Source organism: Pipra filicauda, unplaced genomic scaffold, assembly GCF_003945595.2.
Source record: "Pipra filicauda isolate LSUMZ 115617 unplaced genomic scaffold, ASM394559v2 scaffold68_size4259465_pilon, whole genome shotgun sequence".
NCBI lineage: Eukaryota > Metazoa > Chordata > Aves > Passeriformes > Pipridae > Pipra > Pipra filicauda.
Genome location: NW_024104853.1, coordinates 885,897 through 898,580, shown reverse-complemented (window position 1 = coordinate 898,580; position 12,684 = coordinate 885,897). Strand labels below are relative to the sequence as shown.

The following is a 12,684-nucleotide window of genomic DNA, read 5'->3' as shown; positions in this document are numbered from 1 at the left end:
CTGCGCAGCAGCCCCGCTGTCCCTGCTTTTTTCTTGGAATAAACTTTGCTGGAACCTTTTTTTCGTGTCGCTTTGGCCGTTCTGACATTATCAGCGACAGTAATGTATTTGTAATATAGTCAATAAAGGTAACTGAAGTTATTAAAAACATAGGTTATAACTGTATTATTTCAAATACTGGCTAAATGAAGATCTCATGTAGTACAAGCCAGATCAATCTTGAGTTTTATAGTGTTCAAAGGATAAAAAAGGCTGCATATGGCACAAATAAATCAAGTTGAAACGCCTTGTCTACAAACTGTTTCATTTAGCTAAAAGTGTAACATTTAACTTGCAATCTAGTCCTAATGGTCCTCTCCCAAAGCAAATTTAGGTCACCAAGAGCACCAAGAATGGCTGCCTCTTTTGGCCTTGAACCTGCCTTTTCCTGCCTTGAACCTGAGCAACTTTACAACTGAATTGTTGTTGTCCAGAATATCCAGACCATGACTCTTTGCTTGATATTCCTGCTCAGTTGTGATATTTTACTCTGCTTGTGTAAGCACAATGCAATAAGCACCGTCTTGAAAGCATCTCTGTTTTCATGCACAGAATAAAGCTACAGTGTAGTAAGTAAACTGCATTAAAGCAGCATGGACAATGCAAAAATATTATTCATACAATGAAAGAAACTAAAATTGTCACAGACTGTATCTACTTCATTTTTTTGTAATGGTTTATACCATAATACTTTTGCAGCTGATAATTCAAATAGCTAATCACAAATAGGTTACTGACACAAACTCCTCCCCCTATTTAGGTAATGCCTAAAATGGCCTCACATGGAGGAGCAAAATAATTTGATTTATTTCTGTCCTAATCAAAACTGCTCACCAACTATGATATTAAAGGGCATAAATTTTGCAATGGTGCTCTGATTGGGGTAATCAATGTTGAGGCACCAATCCAGTTACTAATGCCCTGATCCTTGTCATCCCCAGATCCGTGAGTATTCTTTCCTCAAGGAGCTCAGGCACTGGTAGAGCTGGCTGTTAACCTCAGCCACAAAATACAGCTCTGCTGTGGCTGATGGGGCCACAGTCACCTTATTGTCAGTCACCTTAAAGTCTCCTTTAACATCGCTCTGAGGTGATGATACAAATTCTGTGGATATGTAAACAGATTCTATGAAGTGAAAATAGCTTCATTTATCCTTATCTTCCAACTCCAGTGTCTGAAATATTAATTCCTATAACACAGGACATAATTTTCCTCACATCTGCCAGATGGCTTGCAACACAGTTAGTACGCAGCAAGCAATTCCTTCATGGAAGTTCAGAGACCTACAGCAAAAATAGGTAGCACATCTCAAGATAATTTAAAAAACCCTATGTACATTTCCTGAACTCAGGCTTACTGTGCTACACATGTGTGCAAGGACTGCCTTTTCACTGGGGTAAAGAGAGCATTAATTACCAAAGTTCCTGGTCCCTTCACAGCCACACCGTGTTAAAACAGAGAAGTCTGATCACCAAAGCTATGTGCATTTACTTGTTTACAGCCCCAATGGGAATGAATGGCATAAGATATTGCTGCTCAAAAAAGGGGACTAGAAACTCTACCAACATAACCAATGCCAGAGGAAGCACAAATTACATGTTTCAGTTGGGCAGATAAAGATTTCTATTTTCAAGGGAAGATGCAAGCTGGCTTGGAGGCTTTTAATAGAAAAGGTTAGGTTTTCTAGGAATTAATACAAACACAGCTGAATGTTTTACTCAAAGCTTTTTGTTTGTTTGGGAGTTTTTTGTTTGTAGGAAAAAGCATGAAGAAATTAATTTTGCGACATCTTTTTCTAATAAAAACATAAGCTGTACTAAGGTATCAACTAAGCCAAGTAAGACAGTACTAATTAATAACAATGTAGTTAGTTAAAACAATTCACACCAACACTCTAAATGAATAACAATTTTTCTGTTGCCAGTGTGGCAATGTATGACAATTTTCAGTGAACACTCAAAATATTATTAAAATTGGTTGCAGGCATGACACTTTCCTTAAACAACAATGTTGCCTGGCATGCCCTGATTTTTCAGTGACAGAGTGGATACTGTTGTTGTGAGGGAACAGGCGGTCATACAGAGGGCAAGAAAGAATACTGCTGGATTACATCTGTTTTCACTTGTTCCCTCTAACAAGCTTACATGCACATCTTAATATTAGAAGAACAGCAACACCTAGGCACCATCACCCTCGCATTTGGGGCAGGCACAGGAGCATCCCTTGCCCATTCCAAAAGGGCCCCCCAACATCCCTCCGCAGTGCCACATCAAGTGCCAAGACCCAGCACAACCCCAGATCTCCACACCATGGACAGCTGAACAGCAGTGTCTCTCATCAGCAGGCAAGGGATTGTCTTCATTCTGCACAGGCATGATATATGATACACTCATGGCAGCAGTGAGCTCAAGCACTTATCTTTGTCCTGCCTTCGTAAAATTTAAACTTCAGGGGATTACTGAGTCCTTCAAATGTAAAAATTATGCATACTTATGATGTGTCCTGTAGAATTCATGTCAGTCATCACCAGATTATAACCTTTTGAATGGGAAGTGTTATGAAAATTTGGAGTTTGGCAGCAAACCTTCAAAAGTACATGGGTAAACCATGCCATTTTTGCCCCCCAAATATAACTGTAAACTTACTAGTTCCACATAAAAAATAAACAAGCATAAGGGCCTTGGATAGATCTAACTATTGTAAAAGAGTTAAACTACTCCAGTTGATAACTGACAGTTGTTGGATTTTATTTTAATTATGTACAGCCATTCTTCTGGATCACAACATCATTTATAGAAGTAGATAAAGCACATTCAAGGCAATGACATCCATATCAAAAAGATCTCACCTGATTATGATTAACATAAAATATCCTGTCTTTAATATTTTGAGTACAATCCACCTTGCCTTCTTGAAACTGTCATGACTTTAGGGGACCAGGTATATATTCTTTTTTTGCCACAAAAGAAATAATACAATTTAACTATTGGCACTGCATATACCCAGTTAAAATCCTTACTTTCTGCAGGATAGCAGGTGAATAGAATTTTCCAAGGCTGAAATATAGAAAATCCAAATTTATCCAAATATTTGAGTAAATTCACATGAGTAGTCCCCACTGAAACAGATGTAGCCATCATTGCAAATAAACTAAAACACTGAAGCCTGTACTAATAGCTTAATAATGACTAACATTATTCTCCTGTGGACAAAATGTGACATTGCCTGAAAAAGCACAAAACTGAAAAGGCACCCCTCAATACCCATGACTTTGCCTCAAGAATGCAAAACGTCCTGATTCTAGTAAGATTACTTTTGTAACCTAGACATTTAACTCGGGATCCCTTTCCCCACCCACGACGTAGGGGAGCCCAGTTCTAGTTCCATCTCCATCTGAAGAACCATTCCGACATCTTGAGGGACGGGGAAAGGGAACTCCAGGGGTTTCTTCAGGGGTTTCTGGCCCTGAGCCTGGAGGGGAGAGGTGCCCTCCCCTCCACCCAGCACCCACGTGGTCCCATGGCTGGTACAGAGACAGCACACGGGGCGGGGCGTGGAGAGGAGGCAAGAGAGCATTTATTGCTGGGGATGTTACATTTATAGGGTTAGGGAGAATCACAGGTTAACCAATTAGAAGTCTCAAGGGGCTTACAGGAACACCCAATCACAGGAAGGGGTTAACAAGGACCAGTGGGAAACACCTCAGGACACCTTTCCCAGGACATTCCTGCATGGGAGATAACAGTTGTCGTGGGGGGTGTTGGGAAGAAGCTCATCAGATTCACTGCTACATTTAACCCTATCTACACACTTTCTCTCTACTGTTTTATTTCTAAATCCTTAATATATTTGTAAGCCAGTGATTTTCAAACATAGTGTGGTAACAAAAGCATCACAGTTTAACATTCGAGCTTCCTGCCACAGAGGATCACTACCTGTCTATCTTGCTGCTTCCTCATCCAGCAGTGGTTCATCTCACCACATTCAGAGCAGCCTAATACCTGCCTAAGCTTTTGTGAGCGAAAGCTAAACGTTTTTCCCTTCATAATAACATCAAATTAAAATAGCGGAAGTATAGTAGCTGAATGGTGCCACAATACATTAAATACAGTAGATGCTGACAGCCAAAGGGCATCCTTGTGCCTACTGCCACTTCTCTAAGGAGGTCAGCCATTGTTCCTCTCTGAGCACATATCTGGAAGGAAACATATTGGATTGTACAGCATTTACCATTTGCAACTACTGAATTACCTCCTCAACACAGTGGTATTGTCCAACAATACCACATGAATAGCTGGCACGGTTTTAAGAGCAGCATTAACTCCTGTACTAAAAGTAACGAAAAGCAGAAAAAAAATCATTAAATTATCAAGCAAAAAGTAAAGATTATAAGAAAATGACAGGTTGCAAATCAGCGGGGCCCAGTCTACGATGAAGGACAGACATGATCAGTATTAACGCTGTTCTGCCTAATTAAAGATCTTCACAGTGTCACAGTTTCACCAAAAACCCCCAAACCTGTATACTGGGGGTTTTTTCCCCTTGGTAACTACAGGAAAATGGCACATAGAGCTCTGTCTCTCTACTCTTATTTCTGACTTTACATATTACCTGAAATAGCTCTGACTTTGGCTCCAAATCCTGGCAGAAAGCAGGCTTTTTAGCTAACAAGAGCCTGAAGGTTTTATAAGGCCATGAGGGTTTTCAAAATATTCTTCCACTTTAGTAACAGCCAAACTAATAGATCATGTGCCAGATTCAAAGTGGCATTTTATGGATTACTTTAAAAAGGTACTCATATTCTAACTTTAAGACTGCTTTAGGACATGCAAGTGGTTAATTAAGTAGCAATGTATAGTCTATGTGATCACTACTATATTTTCATTGTTCTGTAAAGGCCATCCTCAGAAAGAGCTGTGATTTTTTCCCAAAGGCAAAAGACACGCTAATGTACTCTGGTCCTAATAACTGAAACTCCTTACCCCTGAGTTGTCACATTTTGCTAGCATCCATTTCTGCTCGGTTTGTATTTCAATAGGTTTTGACCTGCCAAAAGGCTGCTACTATTACTAATGCAGTGGCGTATACAACTGCAGTGACATATACAGGCAGGAAGGGAAAAAACAATACACACCAGGTACAAAATAATCACACCAGAAGAAGAAATTCATCCAACAGAGAAACATGAACTCTCTAAAACATCCACCAAACCACTGTCATGCATGGCGGACTTAAAGAGTTGTTCAGTTCACTGCAACTGGATATCATCATCATCATCATGGCTGGGCTTCGCGAACGAAGATTTGAGAAGGGCTCTACCCACATCTGCTACAAGTGCGTTGGTGGCTAAAAAGGCCAATGCAAGATAGACACGTCCGGTTGCAAAAGGCTCAGCAGAAAGACTCCTTAGGTGGTATCGACAAGACACGATTCTTTCTGCGTTGTCTTTTCTCCTCAAGAATGATCCTGCATGCGTTCTCAAAAGAAGCAGCAGCGTTACAGATGGTGTGTCTCCAGACCTCCCGATTGGAGGCCAGAGTAGACCAGTTATGGTGATCAATATGGTCAAGGCTGAGATGTTGTTTCAGGGAGTCCTTGTATCTCCTCTCTGGGGCTCCTCTTTTCTGGCAGCCAGTGGCAAGTTCACCATAGAGCAGGATCTTAGGGAGGCGGTGGTCCTTCACCCTGGAGACGTGTCCTGCCCAACGCAGCTGTGTTCTCATCAACATGGCCTCAATACTTGTGACAGCTGCCTGTACACTGAGAACATTCGTTAACACCTGAACAGTTATTTATGATCTGTCTGATCTCCTTTGTGCCTTTCTGCTGCAGCAACTTCATGAAGAGCCATGTACCATTTTTCCCTCCATACCCAGTCCAGCAAAGCCAATAATAACTAAATAAGAAGTATCAGAGAAACCCTTCTGCAATGGTTCCACAGCTCAAAAGCGGCAGCTCCAACACTGGAAAATGCCTCACCCAGATCCAAAATTCTGTTTCCCCATCTCACACACCAGTTTGCAGCTCACACAAATGTTACAATAATATCATATTTTATGGATCAGACTGACAGAAAAATCAAGGTTGAGTCCTTTTTTGAATCACATTGCTGCACTGTCCTACACAGGAAGCAAACAGCTGGAGTTTTCTTTAACTAAAAACATCCAACAACCGAATTTTAAAGTAAAATCTTTGGAGTTTTGAAGTGGATGGTGCTAATATGCCTATGTCTCAATAAAATCACAAATTTGCATGCTTTCACTCTGTACCTAAACTTTGCATGCTTCATACCTAAGCCAGTAAAACAGTTTTTCAGCCTGTGTGATTTTTGAGTATACCTGTTGCTACCGAAGAGCTTTGCTAGCTCATAGACTCAAAAAAGACGCCACACTCTTTTGAACACCAAGTCTATCACTATTACTGAAGTACAACACACTTAAATCACAGATGTATTTGAAAAGTGATACTTAATAAAGCAGCATGAAGATAAATGGACACTTGTTTCACTGGCCAACAGCTCCAAGTCAACAGAAAATATAAGTTAAAATAAATACAACAGTGAACCACACTACAGCGTATGCCAAACAGACCACAGAAGAATGACCTTATGTGTTCTTAGTCTTTGAGTCACACACAGAAAGGCTATTAAACAAGGGTAGAAAGTTTATCACTAAGCAAGGGTATGATTCCCTTCATTTCCATTGGATTTTACAAAGGCATTTGAAGCTCACAAAGGGACTGACTCCAGGACATCAGGGGACAGTGTCTGGCTTTCTGAAATGCCCTTGAGGCAACACCACGCTAAACTATCTGGATTCTGAAAGGTGAATTTTAAGGGAGTGCTCAGAGGGTCGATTAACCATTGGCAGACATGCTCTACCACACAAAGAGTAATACATCTCTCTCAGAGGATGCTAAAACTCTGCTCCCTCCACTCTAAGACAAAGGCCAGTATTTCAAGTCTGAATGCCCAGAACTAGGTAGAGCATGATGCCAGTACTGAGAAGAGTTGAGTGCACTCTGCTTTTCTGTCTGAAATTCAAGCCCATTAATTGATATGATACACCCCACCCCAAATCACTGAACAGGGGCTATATCCAAGGAAACCAGGGGAGCAGCAGTATTGCCATCCTGTAGCACCTACACAGCAAAACAGTACCTCTGTTTAATGATGCTTGTAAGATTCCTTTACCATGAGGACTTCTCAGAATGTCATCCTTATTTTAAAATCCCAAACCCAGCCTCTGCAATTGACATGGACTACCTCTAACTCTGAAAATTCTTCAGTGTGACCAGCAACAGTAAAGAAACTTGGTTTGCAGAAAGTCCTCAACTCTACATTGCACCTTTTATTACAAATTTATCATGTTTGATATGCAAAGTTATGCATGTGAGTTAGTACCAATAAGGACAACAGTCATCATATCAGGACATGTATATTTCAGAATGAGACCATCCCTTACTGAAGAAACTACAAAATTCTTAGCAAAATTATTCATAATTTCATTACAACAATCCATACAGTATTAGGTTTGCACTATGTCATAAAAATGCACTTGCGTCAAAGTTGATACCTTTGTAGTATCCTAACAATTTTCTTTTAGGTATTGATTTGTAACGTGATTTATTATACCTAATCCAAATTTGCTGAATTGGGTATTGTGGTTTTGCTTTTTTAAAGACATTTTAGGAATAAATCTGGATACTCTACTAAGGAATATACTCCCATATAATGATACATTCTTTGTTCGTCTGTGCTACGATAGCCACCACTGTAACTGCACCAGAGTAAGAAATAACATTTGACTGAATTTTACAGCATTATGCCAGGACATGCCACTGAAGAAGCATCTTCCCAGCTTCAGGCAACTATGTTGGTTAATATCATAAAGCTTAACAGACCTGAAATATATGTTTCTGTATAGCAAAAGCACTATCATACTTTCACTTCCATTACTCTCTATGTAAAGTTGCAACTTTTCACCTTTTTTTTATTTAATATGAATACATTTACAGGATGTACCATTTATGGATCTAGCTGTAAAATTTACTTCTTTTCCTGAAATGTTTAGAAACTTACCAAGACATACAAAAAAGTTCAACTTATTTTTTCCAACACACAGAATTACCTCTATTACACTGCTTGGCTGTGTAACCTTTCCTTAGGTTCCCTGATTAAAACTAGTATAATGTAGAAGGAACAATTCTTTGTGAAATTCTGAAGACTCTCATTAACCAGGTTGCCCTGCTCTTTCTCCCACAGCACTAACAATCGTGTGAATCCACAGGCACCTCAGGGAATTATTCCATGTTTTCTGGATAGTTTTTCTTAAACTTAAGTATATTGTTGACTTCCTAAATAGTATCCCATCACTGACTGGAGCCATACTCAGTCTGATTTATTAAGGAGCAAAGTCCAAAAGTGGCAGACATCTTTTTCACTTGTTCAGATGGGGACCACACTGACCCTCCCATGTGTGTTCCATGATCCAGAACGTCAATGTTAAAATACACAAGAGCCCCGACCAGTAGGATTTGCTTCTCTTGGAGCAGACTCCAGTAGTTTACACTGTCAGTAACAGTGGCTTGCAGACCTAGAAAACACTGAATCTGCTTTTGAGCTTTGGTATAGAATTAAGGAACATCCTTAGGTCCTACAGGTCAACTGCAGATGGATGAACAGCAGTGGAGTGGATTTGTGCCAGCCTGTGAAAAACACAGAGGTGTACCCACTACACCACTGGTAATGGGTGAGAGGTTGCAAGACACTAAAGAGGGAGACATGTATCAGCAATTAAAAAGGATTGGTTTTAAGTATCATCCATATCCATCACGTATCATCTGTAAGTTGCTACACAGGACACACCTCTATAGAGCCTGCATTTGTAAAATTCCAGTTACATTGCAGTTGCTCCTCTCAATTCTTCTGTCTTTGAAAAAAAATGGAGAATTGCTGCTGCCAGTAACAGTATATGCACCACTACATGGTACCTATTTGAATAAACAGGAAATCCAAAAATCTATTCTAAATACTGAGGATAGGTAACTAGCCTTAAGGATAGTGACATAAATTAAAATAGAAGATTCAGCTTCTTTTAAGACATGAAAAAATAATTCACACCAAGGGTAGCAAGAGTGTACAGGTTTAAAGATAAACTGGTTAAGTTCTAAGCCATAATGAGAATGCCACTCCAACCACAGAACATCACCAGTGTGACGCTGTAAAGCAGCGCCTGTCCTATTTCATACCTTCTAAATTTTACAGCCTTAGCATGCCCTAAGAGGCCAGTCATTAAAAGGTCACTTCAGAAGTAAATTACTTTCTCCCTCGGGAGTAGTTTCTATTTAGTAAAAACCTAATGCTGACAACTCCCCACAGCAGGGCATTTATTGTCTCTTCCAAAGAGGGCAAGCAGGGTTATGCATCTGATGACAGTAACAGAGGCACAAATCAGAAAACAGAAAAATGAGAGAATTGAACAGGCAAGGCAGGGAAGAATTCCTCTCTATCGTGCACACTACCCCCAGCTATAAGCAAAGACAATGGCACCATACAAGGCTTCTATCACACCTCTCCTTCTCTACCCATGTCTCTATAAAAGATGCTTCTGAAAACTAAAGTTTACTAGGAGAATGATTAAAATCCTAATTATCAAAAGCAAATCATGCTTGAAAAAAATGAGCAGGCAGAGTACACAAATATTTTCAGAAAAGCAAATTGCCATAAAAAACAGTCTTTCTTCTTGGTAAGCCTGCTATTTTGGATAGATTCTCCTCATCAGAGTGATATCCTAGGAACTCCTCCTCCACAAAACTGACCTGGTTCACAGAAATGCCTCTTTTAGCAAAAAAATAACAAGTAACTCCAATATAACTGCAATCCTTTCCTGGATTTACTGAATTCTCTAACACCTCAAACCGAAGATTTAGAGTGTGAAATAAACCCTTTCCTTTTGTCTCAAAAGAAGCATGAAATGCAAAAGAACCTCAAAAAAGCAGTATTGTTTATAGCCAGCTCCCATATGCTCATTCATCATAATGTTGACATTTATTAATTGACTTAAATAGGCAATACAATTCAACCAGAACGTGCATCAAGTTTGAACATCCCAATCAACTTCCTTCAGTTTGGATAATCTACCATTAGACAGGAGAAAGGAACTGGAAAACACAAATATGACACACAATTCCAAAGACTAGGAACACTCAACATATGTTAAGCAAAACCAATCAATCACTTACTTCAGATTTGGAGGACGTGTTTTCCTCCACATCAGAATCACTGGGATCTACAATATCATCAAAAGGCGGCAGAGTAGGCGTCTTCCCTTCCAGTGCATCATTTTCAACTTTGACTCTCCCCACTTTGAGTTGAGATTTATCCTTTGTCTGTTTTTTGTCAGCTGAACAAGTAAGAATCAGTGGTGGGGCGCTAGAAAAACTTTTAAATAATGAATCCGAGCTGGTTTTTTTTCTTTTTTTTGCAGAAGGTTCATCAGAGTCCAGCACAGAGGGCCTTTTTGTGAGAGTCTTCTTTTCTTGCTGCTGCCCACAAGCTATGGCAAGGATTGGGGTGTTTTCAGATTTTGGCTCCTTGGACATGGGCTTGGGTTCCTTGAAGGCCATCTTAGGAACCATTTTTTCATCTTTTAGTGGTTTGTTTTCTTTGGGTTTCTTAGAGGATTCTTTGGAAGATTTGTTATGTTCCCTGGAAGGTTCTTTGAAGGCACTTTTATGTTCTTTTGAGTCTTTAGAAGATTTTTCTTTGTGCTCCTTTGTTAACTTGTGGGTCTTTGAAAAACTGTTACTACTGCTGCTGCTGCTATTTGTGTTTAGAATCCTAGTTGGGTCCTGCAAAAAGGAGAGGCAAAATTTTACTGAAGAATAAAAAAGAAAGAACCCTTAAAGGCTCAAAAAGCAGACACAATATGGACATAGGATTCCATATTGAATATGAATTCAAAACTTGGAACTGCAGATGGAAAACCAGAAATACCTACACAAGAACAGATACAACCCCCAACATTTTGGTCAAACAAACAAAGTGGTCAAACATGAGCAGTTACCACTGCTTAACAATATCTGCAAGATAAGTTAGTTTTTACCTTATGCATTATACATGTTTTTTTAAGAAACATCATAAGATGAACATAAAGGCAGTCTATGAATGTTTACCATCACCATTAGCTATCAGAAAAAAAATTATAAGGAAAAATGATGATATGAACCATATGACATCAACAGAACTACTGCACAATCGGAGCAAAACATGTGCTCTTGATGACATTTCAGGCAAAGTTTGACTTCTCTTCTGTGATCCTCTCTCCAGCTTTTGCCAGATCCTTTTCCTTATACACAATGATGACTCTGGGTCCAGCCCAGCTATAGAAGATTTGATTGGACAGCCAATAGTTAATGTCTTTTTATGGAAAACCTCCTTTACTAAAAAAGCTTTCTTCTTTATATATTTGCTCATGTTTCTGCTTAGCATTTGAATGCATTTTTTTTAAAATTTAAAAAGTGAGAAGTGTTTCTGAGAAGGTGATGACTTTGAGGTTCTATAAGACAGGAAAAAACAGAAAAAGCAAAGCAGTATCTGAATCCGAAAAGTTGAAATGGCAAGGAAAGTGGTGATCTGCAGCTACAACTGATAATAAGGGAACTGAGAATGAAGGAACCAGCAATAAAGGAACTATTCATAATGGGTCATATGGGATCCTTTCTTCTGAGAATTAACACCCAGAATTTTCAAGAGATAAGAATAGTTCTGCACTGCCCACTTGCACTGAAACTGCCAGAAGTGGGCTTTTGGTATTGCAAAAGCAGCCAGTAGACTAACTGTACTGTCCTAAACACCTGTTGCACTCTCTATAAGACAAGCTTCATTTTCATATTACTTCCAACCTGCAAAGTGACATTTCAATTTGCAGGAACGCATGGTCAAGAAGTCTACGTGGCTTGCTTACTTTCTTCTAAACTGATTATAAGCATTTCTATCTATATGTTGCCTAGCATGCAAGAAACTTAGAGAAACACTTTCATGCCTTTGAATTTTTAGGATTTTTAGCTTTTGTACATTTTAATGTAGCTGTATAGTCTGTCACACTTTAGAATGGTAGTTAACAGTCACTAAACCCTATTTCCCCATTTCATATCAAATTTTCTAAATTCTTCAGGCTTGTTTAGGCTCCTGTCAAGGTAGGACTGTACTAAACACCTCCAGTTTAAGAACATTTAGACCCCAGGCCTCAACAACAAGATACCATCATAGTCAAAGCAACCTTCAAGCCTGGAACCTTGGAAAAGCTCCAAAACCAGAACATGATGTGAAGAAGAGGCAGATGAGGAAGAAAGGGGTCTTTCCTCCACCTGGGGGTGGGTGGTTCTTGGATCAGACCATAAATTGTGGAACGCCTGGACACAGGGCACACCTTTTCTGTACTCTTTGCACCAGAAGGCCTTCATTAAAGACCTGCTCTATTATCTTATCTCTACTAAATTTGCCTGGAATTTTTTCTGCTCTCAATCTTTAGGCAACACTTCAATATGCATTGCATATACCCACTGATTTCTTTTTCCTTTACCTAGAACAGAAGTGTATGTAAATATGGTATATCAGGCTGTAAATCTGCCACAGACTTACAA

General features: G+C 39.4%; 1 protein-coding gene across 3 annotated transcripts in view; it reads right to left on the bottom strand.

The window, feature by feature from the left end:
• MLLT3 (MLLT3 super elongation complex subunit) overlaps positions 1–12,684 on the bottom strand; it is a 122,564-nt gene that overhangs the window by 27,688 nt on the left and 82,192 nt on the right. For all 3 annotated transcript variants that reach the window (XM_027722379.2, XM_027722377.2, XM_027722380.2), the window contains one exon: positions 10,282–10,890. In XM_027722379.2, coding sequence (XP_027578180.1) covers positions 10,282–10,890 — 609 coding nt within the window. The remainder of the gene's footprint in view (positions 1–10,281; positions 10,891–12,684) is intronic.